The sequence below is a fragment of the Pelmatolapia mariae genome, linkage group LG12 (assembly GCF_036321145.2).
Source record: "Pelmatolapia mariae isolate MD_Pm_ZW linkage group LG12, Pm_UMD_F_2, whole genome shotgun sequence".
Taxonomy (NCBI): domain Eukaryota; kingdom Metazoa; phylum Chordata; class Actinopteri; order Cichliformes; family Cichlidae; genus Pelmatolapia; species Pelmatolapia mariae.
Window position 1 is genome coordinate 7,590,522 of NC_086237.1, and position 13,282 is coordinate 7,603,803.

Consider the following 13,282-nt stretch of genomic DNA (forward strand, 5'->3'; position numbering starts at 1 on the left):
CCACATAAGAGTTATTCCCGTATTGATTATTTCCTTGTCTCGAGGGAGGTCCTTAACAGAGTTAGTATTTGTGATATTGGCACGCGTATACTCTCTGATCATGCAGATGTTCATTTAAATATTTCACCTCCTGAAGCTGACCCAACTCTACGTAGTTGGCGATTAAATCCATCACTTTTAAATAATTCTATGTTTCGGAGTTATATAAAAGAACAAGTTGATCTTTTTTTACAGACAAATGATAATGAAAACACAAATCCTTCTATCCTTTGGGAGACAATGAAGGCATACCTACGTGGCGCTATAATTTCATACAGCATAGCGAAAAAGAAAGAATCTTTAACACATCAAATGGACCTGGAAAAAAAATTAGCAGATCTAGAACACTCCCTCAAAATAAATTTTTCACCTGACGTACTGAAAAAAATAGAAGTCAGTAGATCAGCTCTGAATCAGTTTCTGACTGAAAAAGCAGAGGCCAGCGTATTCTATGCTAAGCATAGGCTGTTTGACTTGGCAGATAAACCAGGGCGGTTATTGGCACATTTGGCTGCTGGGAAACTAGAATCTCATGCTATAACATCACTAAAAGATGAAAGAGGACAGAATCAATATGAAAATAATAAACTGGTTAAATTAATGGAAATTTTTTATAAACAATTATATATATCTGAAAATACAGCCACATTAAGTGATACCCAAAAATTTTTACATAAACTCAATTTACCAACTTTGTCTGAAGGTGATCGAGCTCGTCTTGGTGAACAAATAACACAAGAAGAGGTGCTGACAGCAATTAAATCTCTTCAACGAGGGAAAGCCCCGGGCCCAGATGGTTTTGGTCCAGACTTCTATAAAGTTTTCCAGGATCAAGTAGCTATACCCCTTTTAAATATGTATCTGCACTCTATTAAAAGGGGAAGTCTTCCCAATACATTGTACTCTGCGAACATATCGCTATTCCATAAGAAGGATAAACCAGTTGATCAATGTGCTTCCTATCGCCCAATTAGTTTAATAAATGTTGATAGCAAAATTTTGTCCAAAATATTGTCTAGCAGACTAGAAAATTATATACCTAAGCTTATTAAGGCAGAACAGACGGGCTTTATCAAGAATAGAGAATCAATTACAAACATAAGAAAATTACTGAATATTATAGAACACTCCAAGGCAACCAAAACACAAGGACTTGTTGTATCACTTGATGCGGAAAAAGCTTTTGACCGCGTTGAGTGGACTTATATGTTTGCTGTGATGGAGAAATTTGGCTTGGGCAGGGGGTTTATAGACATGATCGGACTGTTATATGTCACCCCAAGAGCATGTGTTTTAGTAAATGGTATTAAATCATCAGAATTCTGTTTACAGAGATCAACAAGACAGGGGGACCCGATTTCCCCATTAATTTTCGCTTTAGTTATTGAACCACTGGCAGAGGCCATTAGAAATAATCAAAGTATAATATCTGGATACCAAATTCAAGGACTTGAATTTAAAATTTTATTATACGCAGACGATGTTCTGCTGTTTGTCACCAATCCCCAGGATTCTATACCCTCTGTATTATCTATTATAGAAACTTTTGGATATCTGTCCAGGTATAAGGTTAATATGAATAAAACTATTGCTATGCCACTGGGAAATCTGCCTAGGACATGCAATATCCCATTTACCTGGTCGGGTTCGGGATTTAAGTACTTGGGGATACACATTTCACCTAATATAAGAAGTATATTGAAACAGAACATAGACATAGTTCATAAAAGCATCAAAAAAGATATTTCTAGATGGATGGATCTCCCGGTCTCCTGGATGGGAAGAATAAATTTAATTAAAATGAATGTGTTGCCCCGGCTTTTATATCCCTTACAAATGCTCCCAATAACTCTTACCAAAAAAATTGTAAAAGAAATTGAAAAAGATCTGTCAAAGTTTATTTGGAGGGGTAAGAAACCCAGATTAAGTATGAAAACGTTACAGCTGCCCAAAGATAAAGGGGGTCTTGCCTTTCCTAACATCTTGCTGTATAACTGGTCATGTCATAGTAGAGTTATACATGAATGGATCCACGCATATCTAAAAGAGACAGATAATCCCCTTGAAGCCTGGACATGTTCGCCATTTAATGTTCTAAGCGAACTAGTGAGTAAATATAATAAAAAACATAACTAAGTAATCATTGATACTTACTTAAAAACTTGGCGTGATATGAATAAATATACTGAAAGTAATCCTATACTTAGTTATCTAACACCTTTTATAAATAATCGGCACTTTACACCGGGAATGAAAAGTGCAGTATTTCAGAGATGGTTTGGTGCAGGAATACGTGTGGTGGGTGATCTGTTTGATGGGAATGTTTGTATGTCTTTTGAGCAGGTCCAAAAGAAATATGGTATACATCAAATGGATTTTTTTGCATTTTTACAGGCTCGTCACCTAATTATTTCAAGTTTTGATACTTTGCACAATACAATGCAACTAGGACCCATGGAAAATTTCTTTTTACACTTAAGTGCAGATAATAGTACTATAAGACAGTTTTACAATACACTACAAGATTATAACAAACATAATATTGGAAAACTGATTAGGAGTTGGGAGGGTGACCTCCAGTGTCATTTTGATGATCATGCCTGGAGTGAGTGCATACAGTCTGTGCATTCTTTATTTCTTAGTAACAGATTTAAAGAAATACAATATAAAATTTTACATAGACAGTATAGAACACCTATTTTTCTGAATAAAATTGATCCGAGCAGGTCTGCACAATGTATTAAATGTAAATCTGCGACGGGGTCCTACTTGCACTGTCTTTGGACTTGCTCAAAAATCTCAAAATTCTGGCTCTGTGTAACAAAAGAACTAAAAGGTATATTTAAAAGCAGAATACAAAAAGATCCAGCTCAGTATCTATTGGGGCTGCCAATTTCGAACAAATTTCCAGATAAAAGCAAACATATACTACTATGTAAATTACTGTTTTTGGCAAGAAAATGTATTCTTTTTAATTGGATTAATGAAAAACCACCAACAATAACTCAGTGGTATAAAGAAATTTTTAGAGTATTACCAATGGAAAGACTGAGTGCAAAATTAAGTGGCAATGATGATATTTTTTTGGATATATGGCGCCCGCTATTGGATTACTTACCTGATGATCTGAAGAAAACCATAGTGAGAGGGGCAGCCCCACTTCATTGGTGGGTTGAGTTTGTCAGGAGAAATGTGTAAATGACTGGTAGACCAAATTATATATACTGTATTAGTTTTCCGTTTACATGTCTCAGACTGCTTATTGTGGTTTTTTTTTTTTTTCTGTTGTTGTGGTAGTTATTTTCTTTTTTTTTCTTTTTTTTTGTTCTGTTTTGTATAAAGGGAAAAGTAAATAAAAAATATGATTATAAAAAATTAAGAAAGCAGAACCGGCTGTTCAAACCTCCACAAGGCTGCCCGCTGGAATTGAAACGATGGGAAGAGGCGTGAGTTTCTCAAAATGGGCTCATTGAGTGCAGCACGGATAAGATCTTGGAAAGGCTACGGCTGCTGTGAATACTCAGAATAAGATCACTGAGTGCAGACTGGATTACATCTCGGAAGGGCTAGCTCGGAATAACATCTCTGAGCGCAAATTGGATGACATCTCGGGGAGGCACACTGTCGTGAGTTTTTCAGAATCGGCTCCTTGAGCACAAGAATGACAACATCACAGAACGCAAGTATGGCGAAGCTCGCGGCTCTCCAACAGGAGATTGAGAGACCAGTGTTGGACTGTAGAACTGCTTTGAAATTCATATGAGCTGTTCGCACTAAAGTAAAACGCACCATCACTTCATGCGGATACCTTCTCGGCGCCAGCTGCGGTCGCAAGGCTGGAGCCGAACAAAAACACCCTGATAACGACTGTGTTTAGACTGTTCCTTCCCATTCCATGCAAGGCCACCTGGGTTGGCTGGAAGACTGTTTACTTAGCCTGGCAGGGCGAAGGACACTGTCTCAGCTGAACTCTGGACACGCACACACATACATATACACTGATATGCACACACTCATCCCCCCTACCTTTCCAAACGCCTTCGACGCTTATTCCCTTCCGATGCTGACGGTGGATCAAGGAGACCAGTGCATAGGCTGCAGGCCCGGCTGTACTGTCTAAATCGGCTGTCTCTCACCCTTTACCCACCCCTGTTGCTTGTCATGTGTTTCTTTGGTGTATTAAGAGTTTTTTTTTTTCATGTGCTATGTGCAGAGGTGTTTTTTTCTGTTCTCAAACTGATCTCCCTGTTGGAGCTCAGTCTGGGGGGAGTTATTTTTTTCTCCTCATCTTTCCTCATGTGGTGCATTTTCCATTGTTATACCTCTCTGACCTTGTTAGGTCTAATTGTTGAATGTTGCCATTGTGTTTCTTAAATTTGTACAGTCTTAGTTCAAGCAGTAGGATCAAAGCCATTCCTTTGATCCTAACCACCTCTAACCACTTTGTGCTGGGGGAGGTTTTATTGCAGATACATCCTATCTGGAAGATCTGCTTCTTTTGATGTAAACTTCCTGCGTTTACGACCCTTTGGTCAGCAGGAGGTAACACACACACACACACACACACATTCTTACCTACATACAGAAGTTCACACATATACATATAATGCCTTAGAACCATGTGGGCGTTGCTTTGCTGTGTTTTGTGTGAACTGTCTCTCAATAAAAGCCAGCGAGAGGAGGCCGGATTTGGGGTCATTCGTGATGAGCTAAGATACCAACGAGGCCTCCCTTGCGCAAGTAATCGATCGATCGACTGTCTTGTTTTCTTTCATGATGAATAAGTCTCTAGAACTAGCGGGGTTTGTGGGAACAGACCCAACAGACCTGTCTTCCCCATGTGATGTTTTGTGTAATGTATGTATGGTCGGAGGGTAAGATGGCGCCGCCATTGCGTGCAATAGGTCGGCAGCCTTATGAAATTTCCCCTTTTGGGACTAATAAAGGTATATCAATCAATCAAGTCTGTTTAGTATGGGCAAGGGAAATAAAATGATAAATTTGGCTTTTCTACCACATTTTAGTAGCTACTTATCTTCTCAGTGGACCGGTACTTGTAAAGCAGTTTTATTACTACTCTATTTGAGCACTCAAACTGCTTTCTTACAACAATACTTATTCATTCAAGTGTTTTTTCCTCTTTTTCACAGGAGTAAGCAGATTTAGACTGACATTCACATGTTGAGTGTGTATGAGAGAGAGAGAGAGTCTTACTATCTTGGTGGGGACCAAAATCTGAAATTTACTATCCTTGTTGAGACCAAACAAGGCATTTTTCACACTCAAAAACTTAACTCAGAAAGATCAATTGGAATCTAAATAAATATTAATGGTATTCAAAGTAGCTGAATATAATAATAGATTAAATGCCGTGTTGAGGCTGTCATTTTCAGTAGTATTACATCTACACTGTGTACAGCTCTTGGTGGCTTCTGTGGCTGTGGCTCCTCGGAAAAGAGAGCCTCAAAATCAGATGTACTTGACTCCCTAATACAACTCTCAAACATGATCTATCATGTTGTGAGGAAATAGTCTCACTAACTTAGAAGATCTTTATTTCTTTAAGGCGCGCCTTAAAGCAGATAACTTGGAAGCTGTAGAGGAAATGGCGTATCACAAATTTACAGTTTGCTGCTTTATAACAAAGACCTCCGTGAGCAGCTAGAGCATCTTGCTATTCATTGTTGATTGAAGAAAATAAGAACAACACTAGGTTTCTCTTCAGCACTGTAGCCAGGCTTACAAAATTATTATAGGGTCTTTACTTTATAATATAAGACACTTGAGGCAACTGTTGTTGTGATTTATGTTATAGTAATCATTTCCTTACAATAAGTGTATGTTTAAATTCTGGACATTTTTCTCGAGCAAGAAAGCAGGTTTGGTCATGATGATGACGTGGTAATAAATAAATGGATATGTGTAGGTGATGTCACACTGATTTTGATCCATTTACTTTAAATCCTGCTCATGAAGTGTGTGTGTGTGTGTGTGTGTGATTTCAGACTCTTGGAGGACTATCTGCAGGCAATAGAGGGCATAAAGAAGAACCTGTTGCAGAAGTCATCTCCCAATGGCCTTACCTTTGTTGGAGAGGTGTCACATGGACAATTCAGCCCTAAAATGGTCAGTAATGTTCAAGACCATTCTCATGGTTTCTAGTCTGTATTTGTTTTCGATCATAGCTGTGAGGCTTTGTCAAAACCAATTAAATATTTTTTGGTCTGTTGTTCAAGAGTCTATTAAAGCCATGGCTTGAATTACTAATTCCAAATAAAAATCAAATCCGCCAGTCCCTCCTTTTACACCTTTCAAGGTGTAAACAGTAACTTCCGTTCCATCCTTGTACAGGTCATCCGTTGTGACCTGGAGTTTAAAACCCTCTATTGTACACTGGCGTCTGTCCTCCAACTTACCCCAGACTGTCCTTTGCTCCTATCAGACTTCTTCACCGAACAGTCGCAACTGCAAGTGTTTGGGGATTATTCTTTATGGACAACAAACTGTTGTTACGTTAAGGAAGCCATTTGGTGTGAGACATCTTTTATCAAACTTTATCTTTAAATCCATCAGCCAATTTTCCTAATTTTGTCACTGTTTCTGTAACAGAACTATTAGAGGTGTTATGGCCCGTCTAGTTGTGGCCAGACCATAACATAAGGGTGATCCATCCCCGTCCGACCCCAAGCATCACATCACACAACTAATCCGCTTTTATGGTAGTTTATTTACAATGAGTGAATGTAAAATAAAGGAAGGGAGTTAATTATAAGTTCGGGGTGGACCTAAGGCCAAAATAACAAACAAAGGGAGCCTATCTCAAGGATAAATCAAACTTACCTATTCAAAAGAATTAAACCAAAAGACAACAACGACTTACCTCCCTAACTAACAAAAACAGGAGAAAACTGTAATCAAACAAAAAGGCAGCCCACCCCTGCATGCTCCAGTAGCAACAAACATTAGGGAACACAGTCTGCCGGTTGGGATGGGCTGAGGATGAATGACTGGCCGTCCATGGTGGTGTCTTCTTATATGCTGCCTCCTGGTCATTAGCCAATCAGTACGATCCGTCCTCCGTGATGCACCAATCAGGGAGAGGCACCTGCACACTCAGATTTGCATATTAGATAAAAATTATGACAACAGTCAACCCCCTTTCCCAAGAATTAACATTACCCCTAAAATGTTTAATTCAAGGAGAAAGTTCCATCGATCTAGATAAGGTATCAGCTAACACGTTCTCTTTCCCCTGCTTGTAACTGATCTCCAAGTTAAAATCTTGCAGCAATAAAGACCAGCGCATAAGTCTTTGGTTGGAGTTACAAATTTGTGAAAGAAACACTTGGCTTGTGATTGGTAAACACCTGCACTGGCAGCACACTCGAACCGACATAGACTTCAAAGTGCTGTAAAGCAAGGAGTAAGGCAAGAGCTATTTTCAATGGTGCTATAATGGGTCTGGTGTCTGTTAAACTTCTTTGAAAAGTAACAGACAAGTTGATCTATGCCTTGACCATCTTCTTGCAAAAGAACAGCGCCTGTGCCACACGAGCTGGCATCAACTTCCAGTTTAAAAGGGTGCTCAACATTTGGCGCAGCTAAATGGACTGGTTCTTATATAGCACTTTCCTACTCACTGAGCACTCAAAGCACTTTATACAACTCGTGTATTCACCCAATCATACCCATTCACACAAGCGCTTAGTGCTTCTATCTAACATTCACTTGTATTCACACTCTGATGGATGCATCAGAGGGCAACATGGGGTTAATTATCTTGCCCAAGGATATTTGGCATGTAGACTGGAGGAGCCTGGGATCGAACCACTAACCTTCCAGTGAGTAGGTGACCCGCTCTACCACCTGAGCTACAGCCACCCCACTGGTGCACTGCACAACAATGCTTTTGCACACTCGAATGCCACCTGACACGCTGGAGACCAACTAAAAGGCTTCAAAGGGCTAACAAGATCAGTTAGGGGACTAACCACATCAGGAAAATTTCTTCAAAACCCTTGATAAAAACCAGCCATTCCTAAAAAACGACGCAGAGCTCTTTCTGTCTGCGGGACAGGAAAATCAACAATGGCCTGTACTTTCGCAGCAACAGGGCGCACCTGCCCCTGTCCAACCTGTTTCCCTAATTAAGTAATGGTGGCTTTACCAAACTCACACTTAGAGAGGTTTAATGTGAGAGAAGATTCACAAAAACGTCTGAACACCTCAGAGAGCATTTCCAGATGTTCTGACCACCATAATAAACGACAGTGTCATCCAAGTATGCCTCACAGTTTTTCACTCCAAACAATACCTTCTGCATCAGACGTTGAAATGTTGCAGGTGGGTTTCGCAACCCGAAAGGCATGACCGTGTATTGGAGGAACTGATCTGGAGTTACAAAAGCAGAGACTTCAGAAGCTCTGGGTGTTAACGGGACTTGCCAGTACCCTTTTAACAGGTCTAACTTAGTATCGTCTGTGGCCGAGCCGACACGATCAAGACAGTTCTCCGTTCTTGGGAGCAGGAAAGAATCAGGTTTTGTGACTGCATTAACCTTTCTGTAATCAGTCGGACCACCAGCTTTTTGTCATACCGGACTTTGAACAAACCTTGGGTTTGTTCCAAGTTTTCACAGGCCAGCTGACATGCACGGAAAAAGCGCTCTCTAAAACTCCAAACATAATCTAACACATGCTCGGCTTGATGCGACTCTGACAACCATTTTTCTTTAAGCAGTCGCAGGGGACAACGCAGTGTGTCCAAAAACTAAGTCAGCCGGACTAAATCCAAGGGATTCCTGAGTGGTTTCTCTGACAGCAAACAGGAAAGTGGAAGTCCCTCATCCCAGTCTTTACCCGATTCAAGGCAGTATTTGCACAACATGGTTTTTAGGGTTTGATGAAACCGTTTGAGTGCACCTTGACTCTCTGGATGATAAGGGCTGGACGTTTGATGTTTAATTTTTAACTCCTTCAAAACCTGGGCAAACACCTTTGTTCCCTGATCAGTTTGAACAACTTTGGGTAAACCAAAAGTTGAAAAGAATTTTGTGAGGGCTTTCACAACGTTCTTTGCCTTTAATATGTGTAATGGAATTGCCTCTGGAAAACGAGTGGTGGTGCACATTACCGTTAATATGTACTGATGGCGTGATTTTGTTTTGGGCAACGGGCCCACACAGTCCAACAGAACTCTCTTGGAATTGGGTGAAGAGGCGCTGGTGTAATCATTTTTTTTTTGGCTTTCCCACTGCCTTTCCCACTGCCTGGCATGTATGACATGACCGACAATATTTCACCTAATATTAGTCCAGGCCAAAAGAAGTTACATAGCACACGGTGATACGTCTTTTTTACACCAAGATGTCCAGCCAAGCTGGAATCATGTGCGAGACTGAGAATCTGAAGTCTATATTCCTTTGGCACCAGAATCTAATTTACCCTATGTAAATCAGTTGAGCCAGGAGATCAAGATCGCAACAGCACACCATTTTTAAGGAAATATTTTACTGGAGCTTTAGATCCCTCTCTGTCCACAACAGTGGAAAAACAAGGCACCAGTGAAGGATCACACTGCAGTGTTTTGATCAACATTTCTCTGGTCATGTTCAAGCTGTGATTAATGTCGTAAACGACCCCGACAAATCCACAATCTCACCCACGAGCTTGCGCACGTGTAATTGTGCACGCAGGAAACGCATCTGAAGAGGGGGAACCTGCAAGGGCAGGGACATCAATAACCTCTGGTGGTGGAAAAACCTGCCCACCAGCTAGATCATTACCAAGAATGAAGGAAACTCCTTCAATTGGTAAGCGCAGGCGCACGGCGACTTTAACATAGCCCGACACTAACGGCGAATGTAGGTGTACACACTTGTATGTCGGAACCACAAGATGTTTTTTCAGACAAAGGCAGCACAGACTCTAGTAAAAATGAGTGGTAAGCACCCTTATCTCTAAGAATCGTGACTGGCACTTTATCATTTTCCTCACCTGTCAACGAAACAAAACTGCGTGAAACAAATGGTAGAAACTGCGGATCAATGTCAGCTTTCGGGTTTTGCTCAGCCTCAACGCGCACCTTCGGCGGGGAAGAGGTCTTAATCAAACCCACGACACACACCCCTTCTCCTTATTTTGCCATCTCATAAGAGATGCTCTCATACAGCTTTAAGTCCATGTCTAGTGGAATCAGCAAATCTTTACTGGACATAATAAATTAATTTATCCATCTGTGTTTTTTGTTAATTTTTATCACATGTTCAGAGAATGGAAGGTTGCATGTGAATTTTAGGGGGTTGGGGGTTAGGAACTTTGGGTGCTATGGCATGCATTGCTGCATTCAAAGTGATTACATAAAAAAATATTTTTATATTGATGTTTAAACAGTGACGCAACTGTGATTTCATTATATCATATAATAACAAAGCTGTTCTATTCATTGCTTGTGGCTTTAATGGATTACAGATGCTTACATGGTCTGAAATTAGACTCAGGAGTCACTATGACCGTTCATCCCCTCCCACATCATGTTTACTGGTTGCACACAAATGCTCCAAGATGTCATGCAATTCTGGAGAGTCTGGGGTCAACTAATATGGTTCCACCTGCTGAATATAAGGAGATGTTTTTGTTTGCAGCTGCATAGTTCTTACAACACTAATGTTTGCCGTTAGATGCTTCCTAAATACCCCATTATACAGTTTTACCCCAGGTTGTCAGTTTTTTCTAGGGTTTGCACTGTTACACTTATTTTAGTCATAGATTCAATCATTTTAATCAGCTTTTGAAATAAAAGCATGTGAAATGCTGTCATGTATTTTATAAAGCAAGTTGGTTTCCATGTAATCAGGTGTGTGCATGTTCTTGTACAGGCTTCACCAGTTCATCAGAAACAGGAAACTCAGTGGTCTGTCAGTTGCCACACATTTATCTGTAAGACTCAGTTCACTTGTGTTATAATCAATCATCTTTCCCCGAAATAATGGTAATCAACTAGTTTATATTTCAAATCTTAACCCACCAAGTTGACAGGACAAAATGATGACAACAGAAATGCATGTTCAAAAGACTGATATAAAGATTATTCTAAAAGATAATTTCCTGCATATTAATAATCTCATGTGTTGTTTAATCATTAGAAAGCATCTTACAATTCTAATATTTTACCACTAAATTTATTGACTAATCACTAATTGGTAGCACCAGTCTATTAAAAAAAAAATCAGCCTGTGTCCTGGAACCTGAAGAGTTAACTGTGGCAGGTGCCTGTCAGCAGTGGATGAACGCAGCATTTGGTATGTCTGTGAAGTTTTCCAGTTTTAACAGTAATGAGAGATATGGGCATGTTCATGGGTGTTCATTGCATGTGTGTGTTAGCAGGCGGGTTAATGCATTCTTATTTGTGTGCATGTCTTATTTTCATTTTTTACCTTTTGTTGTGATGCTCAGGGCCCTTGTTCACGCTTTTCTACCTAAGCTTTTCAAGAAAAAATCCTTAACCCAATGTTTATGTGTCCCCACACTGAAAACAGCCTTCATTGTTCCCCCAAGTTCTCTTCTCTCTTCTTCTCACCACTGCTGTCTGCCTCACCCATATCCTGCAGCAGTTCATGGTTGTGGCATATACTGTACATTATCAGCAGTCCTGTGGGCAGTTTTCTTCTGCTTTGTCTTGTTTTTCAGTCTCGTCTGTTGAAACATTACTCCTTGTGTGGCAAATCTCAAACATTCTTTCCAAGTCCATTCACTAACAAATGAACTGCAGATGAACTTTCCAGCTTGTTATTTGGAGAGGATCTCTCCATTTATGATGATGCTCATATATGCTGCTGGTCTCCCTTTATGGTTCAGGGCAATGCTGTTCTCTGGCCACCTGCTGTTGTCTCTTGATGTTGATGCCGTTGCTGTCTTTGTCTTCAAGGAGAGGTTGGTTGTCCTTGAAGCTTGTTTTTCAAGATCAGATGTACAGAGAGGAGAAGCGGTGAAATATTTAGCCAAAAACTCGGCCTTGATGCAGTTCTGATTGTGTTAGTGATGTTGGTCTATCATTTTGCTCCGGCCTCTGTGCTCAAGACATTTATTTAATATCATTTTTCATCCCTGCTTATTAAGATTTTCCCTCTCTGATTCTTGATTTTTTTTCAGTCCAAAAAGAAACTTTTCAGACAACCTACTTCTCCTTATCTTTTTGCAAGATTTTACCTTTTATAATTATCACAATGCATTTATTTTCATATATTGTTACTTATTTATTCTTATTCTTTATTTATACCTCTTATTTATACTTCTCTTGTCTATCTATAAATGATGTATGTTTTCTGTTTTTTCCTTAAAACCAGGAACTGAAACTTTATTCCTTTATACCTTTTAATATTATTATTATTTATTTATTTATTTTACTTTATTTTATTGGTTTGTGTCCCCTGGGGGCAGCTGGTGATCTGCAGCATCACCCTGTGCCCTCCAGTTCGACAGTCCCTTGCCTAGTCTGAGTTATCCTCACTTGATCACTTCTGGGTCAGTACTTTAATAACTTGTTCATTTATCCACCTTGAGGAATCACCAGTAAAACAAAAGGGCTTTTGAGTTGATGTAACGCTGCAATGCATTGTGGGAGCGCGGCACCATTTTAGCAGGCTACGAATCAAAACAAACACACACAAAGGACGATTACTAGAACCAGGCTTAAAATCAGCTCAAAAGACAAAGGACTGTATCGAGACCGATTGTGCCTGGATGCGAAGAGACGGTACTTGGAAAAAATAGCATGCATTGGTAATGTGGACCCGTATGAAATACGGCAGTGTAGTACAAACCCTGAAGACCTACCGCCATTGTCCTACCCTGATATCTTCTCGTACCTTGTCTGTGGAGTCAGCACATACACGGCGAATCAGTTTCGGAATTATAAATCCCTGGAGGCGCACATCCAATTCACAAACGGTTGGGTACAAGATTTGGCCGTTTTTAAGCTTCCACGTTGTGAGTACGTTGTTGTTCAGACAAGTCAGTGCTGTTGCATTCTGAGCCACAAGTCAGCTTGAGATTATACATTTAAAAAGGAACTGCAGAATCTCCTTAACATATTGTGTGTCACTTAAAGTCTAACATTATGTCCAATGTGCAGCGTTGAAACCCAGTCTGGATTTGTTTCATCAATTTCATTGGCTAGTTTGCAATAATGCCAAAAAATAAGCTACTCCATAAACAGAACGTACTTCTGCAGAATCACACATTAG

General features: G+C 40.0%; 1 protein-coding gene across 2 annotated transcripts in view; it reads left to right on the forward strand.

Annotated features, from left to right (window-relative positions):
- Nucleotides 1–13,282, forward strand: part of man1b1b (mannosidase, alpha, class 1B, member 1b) — a 72,091-nt gene that overhangs the window by 45,741 nt on the left and 13,068 nt on the right. For both annotated transcript variants that reach the window (XM_063490740.1, XM_063490739.1), the window contains exon 11: nt 6,045–6,165. In XM_063490740.1, coding sequence (XP_063346810.1) covers nt 6,045–6,165 — 121 coding nt within the window. The remainder of the gene's footprint in view (nt 1–6,044; nt 6,166–13,282) is intronic.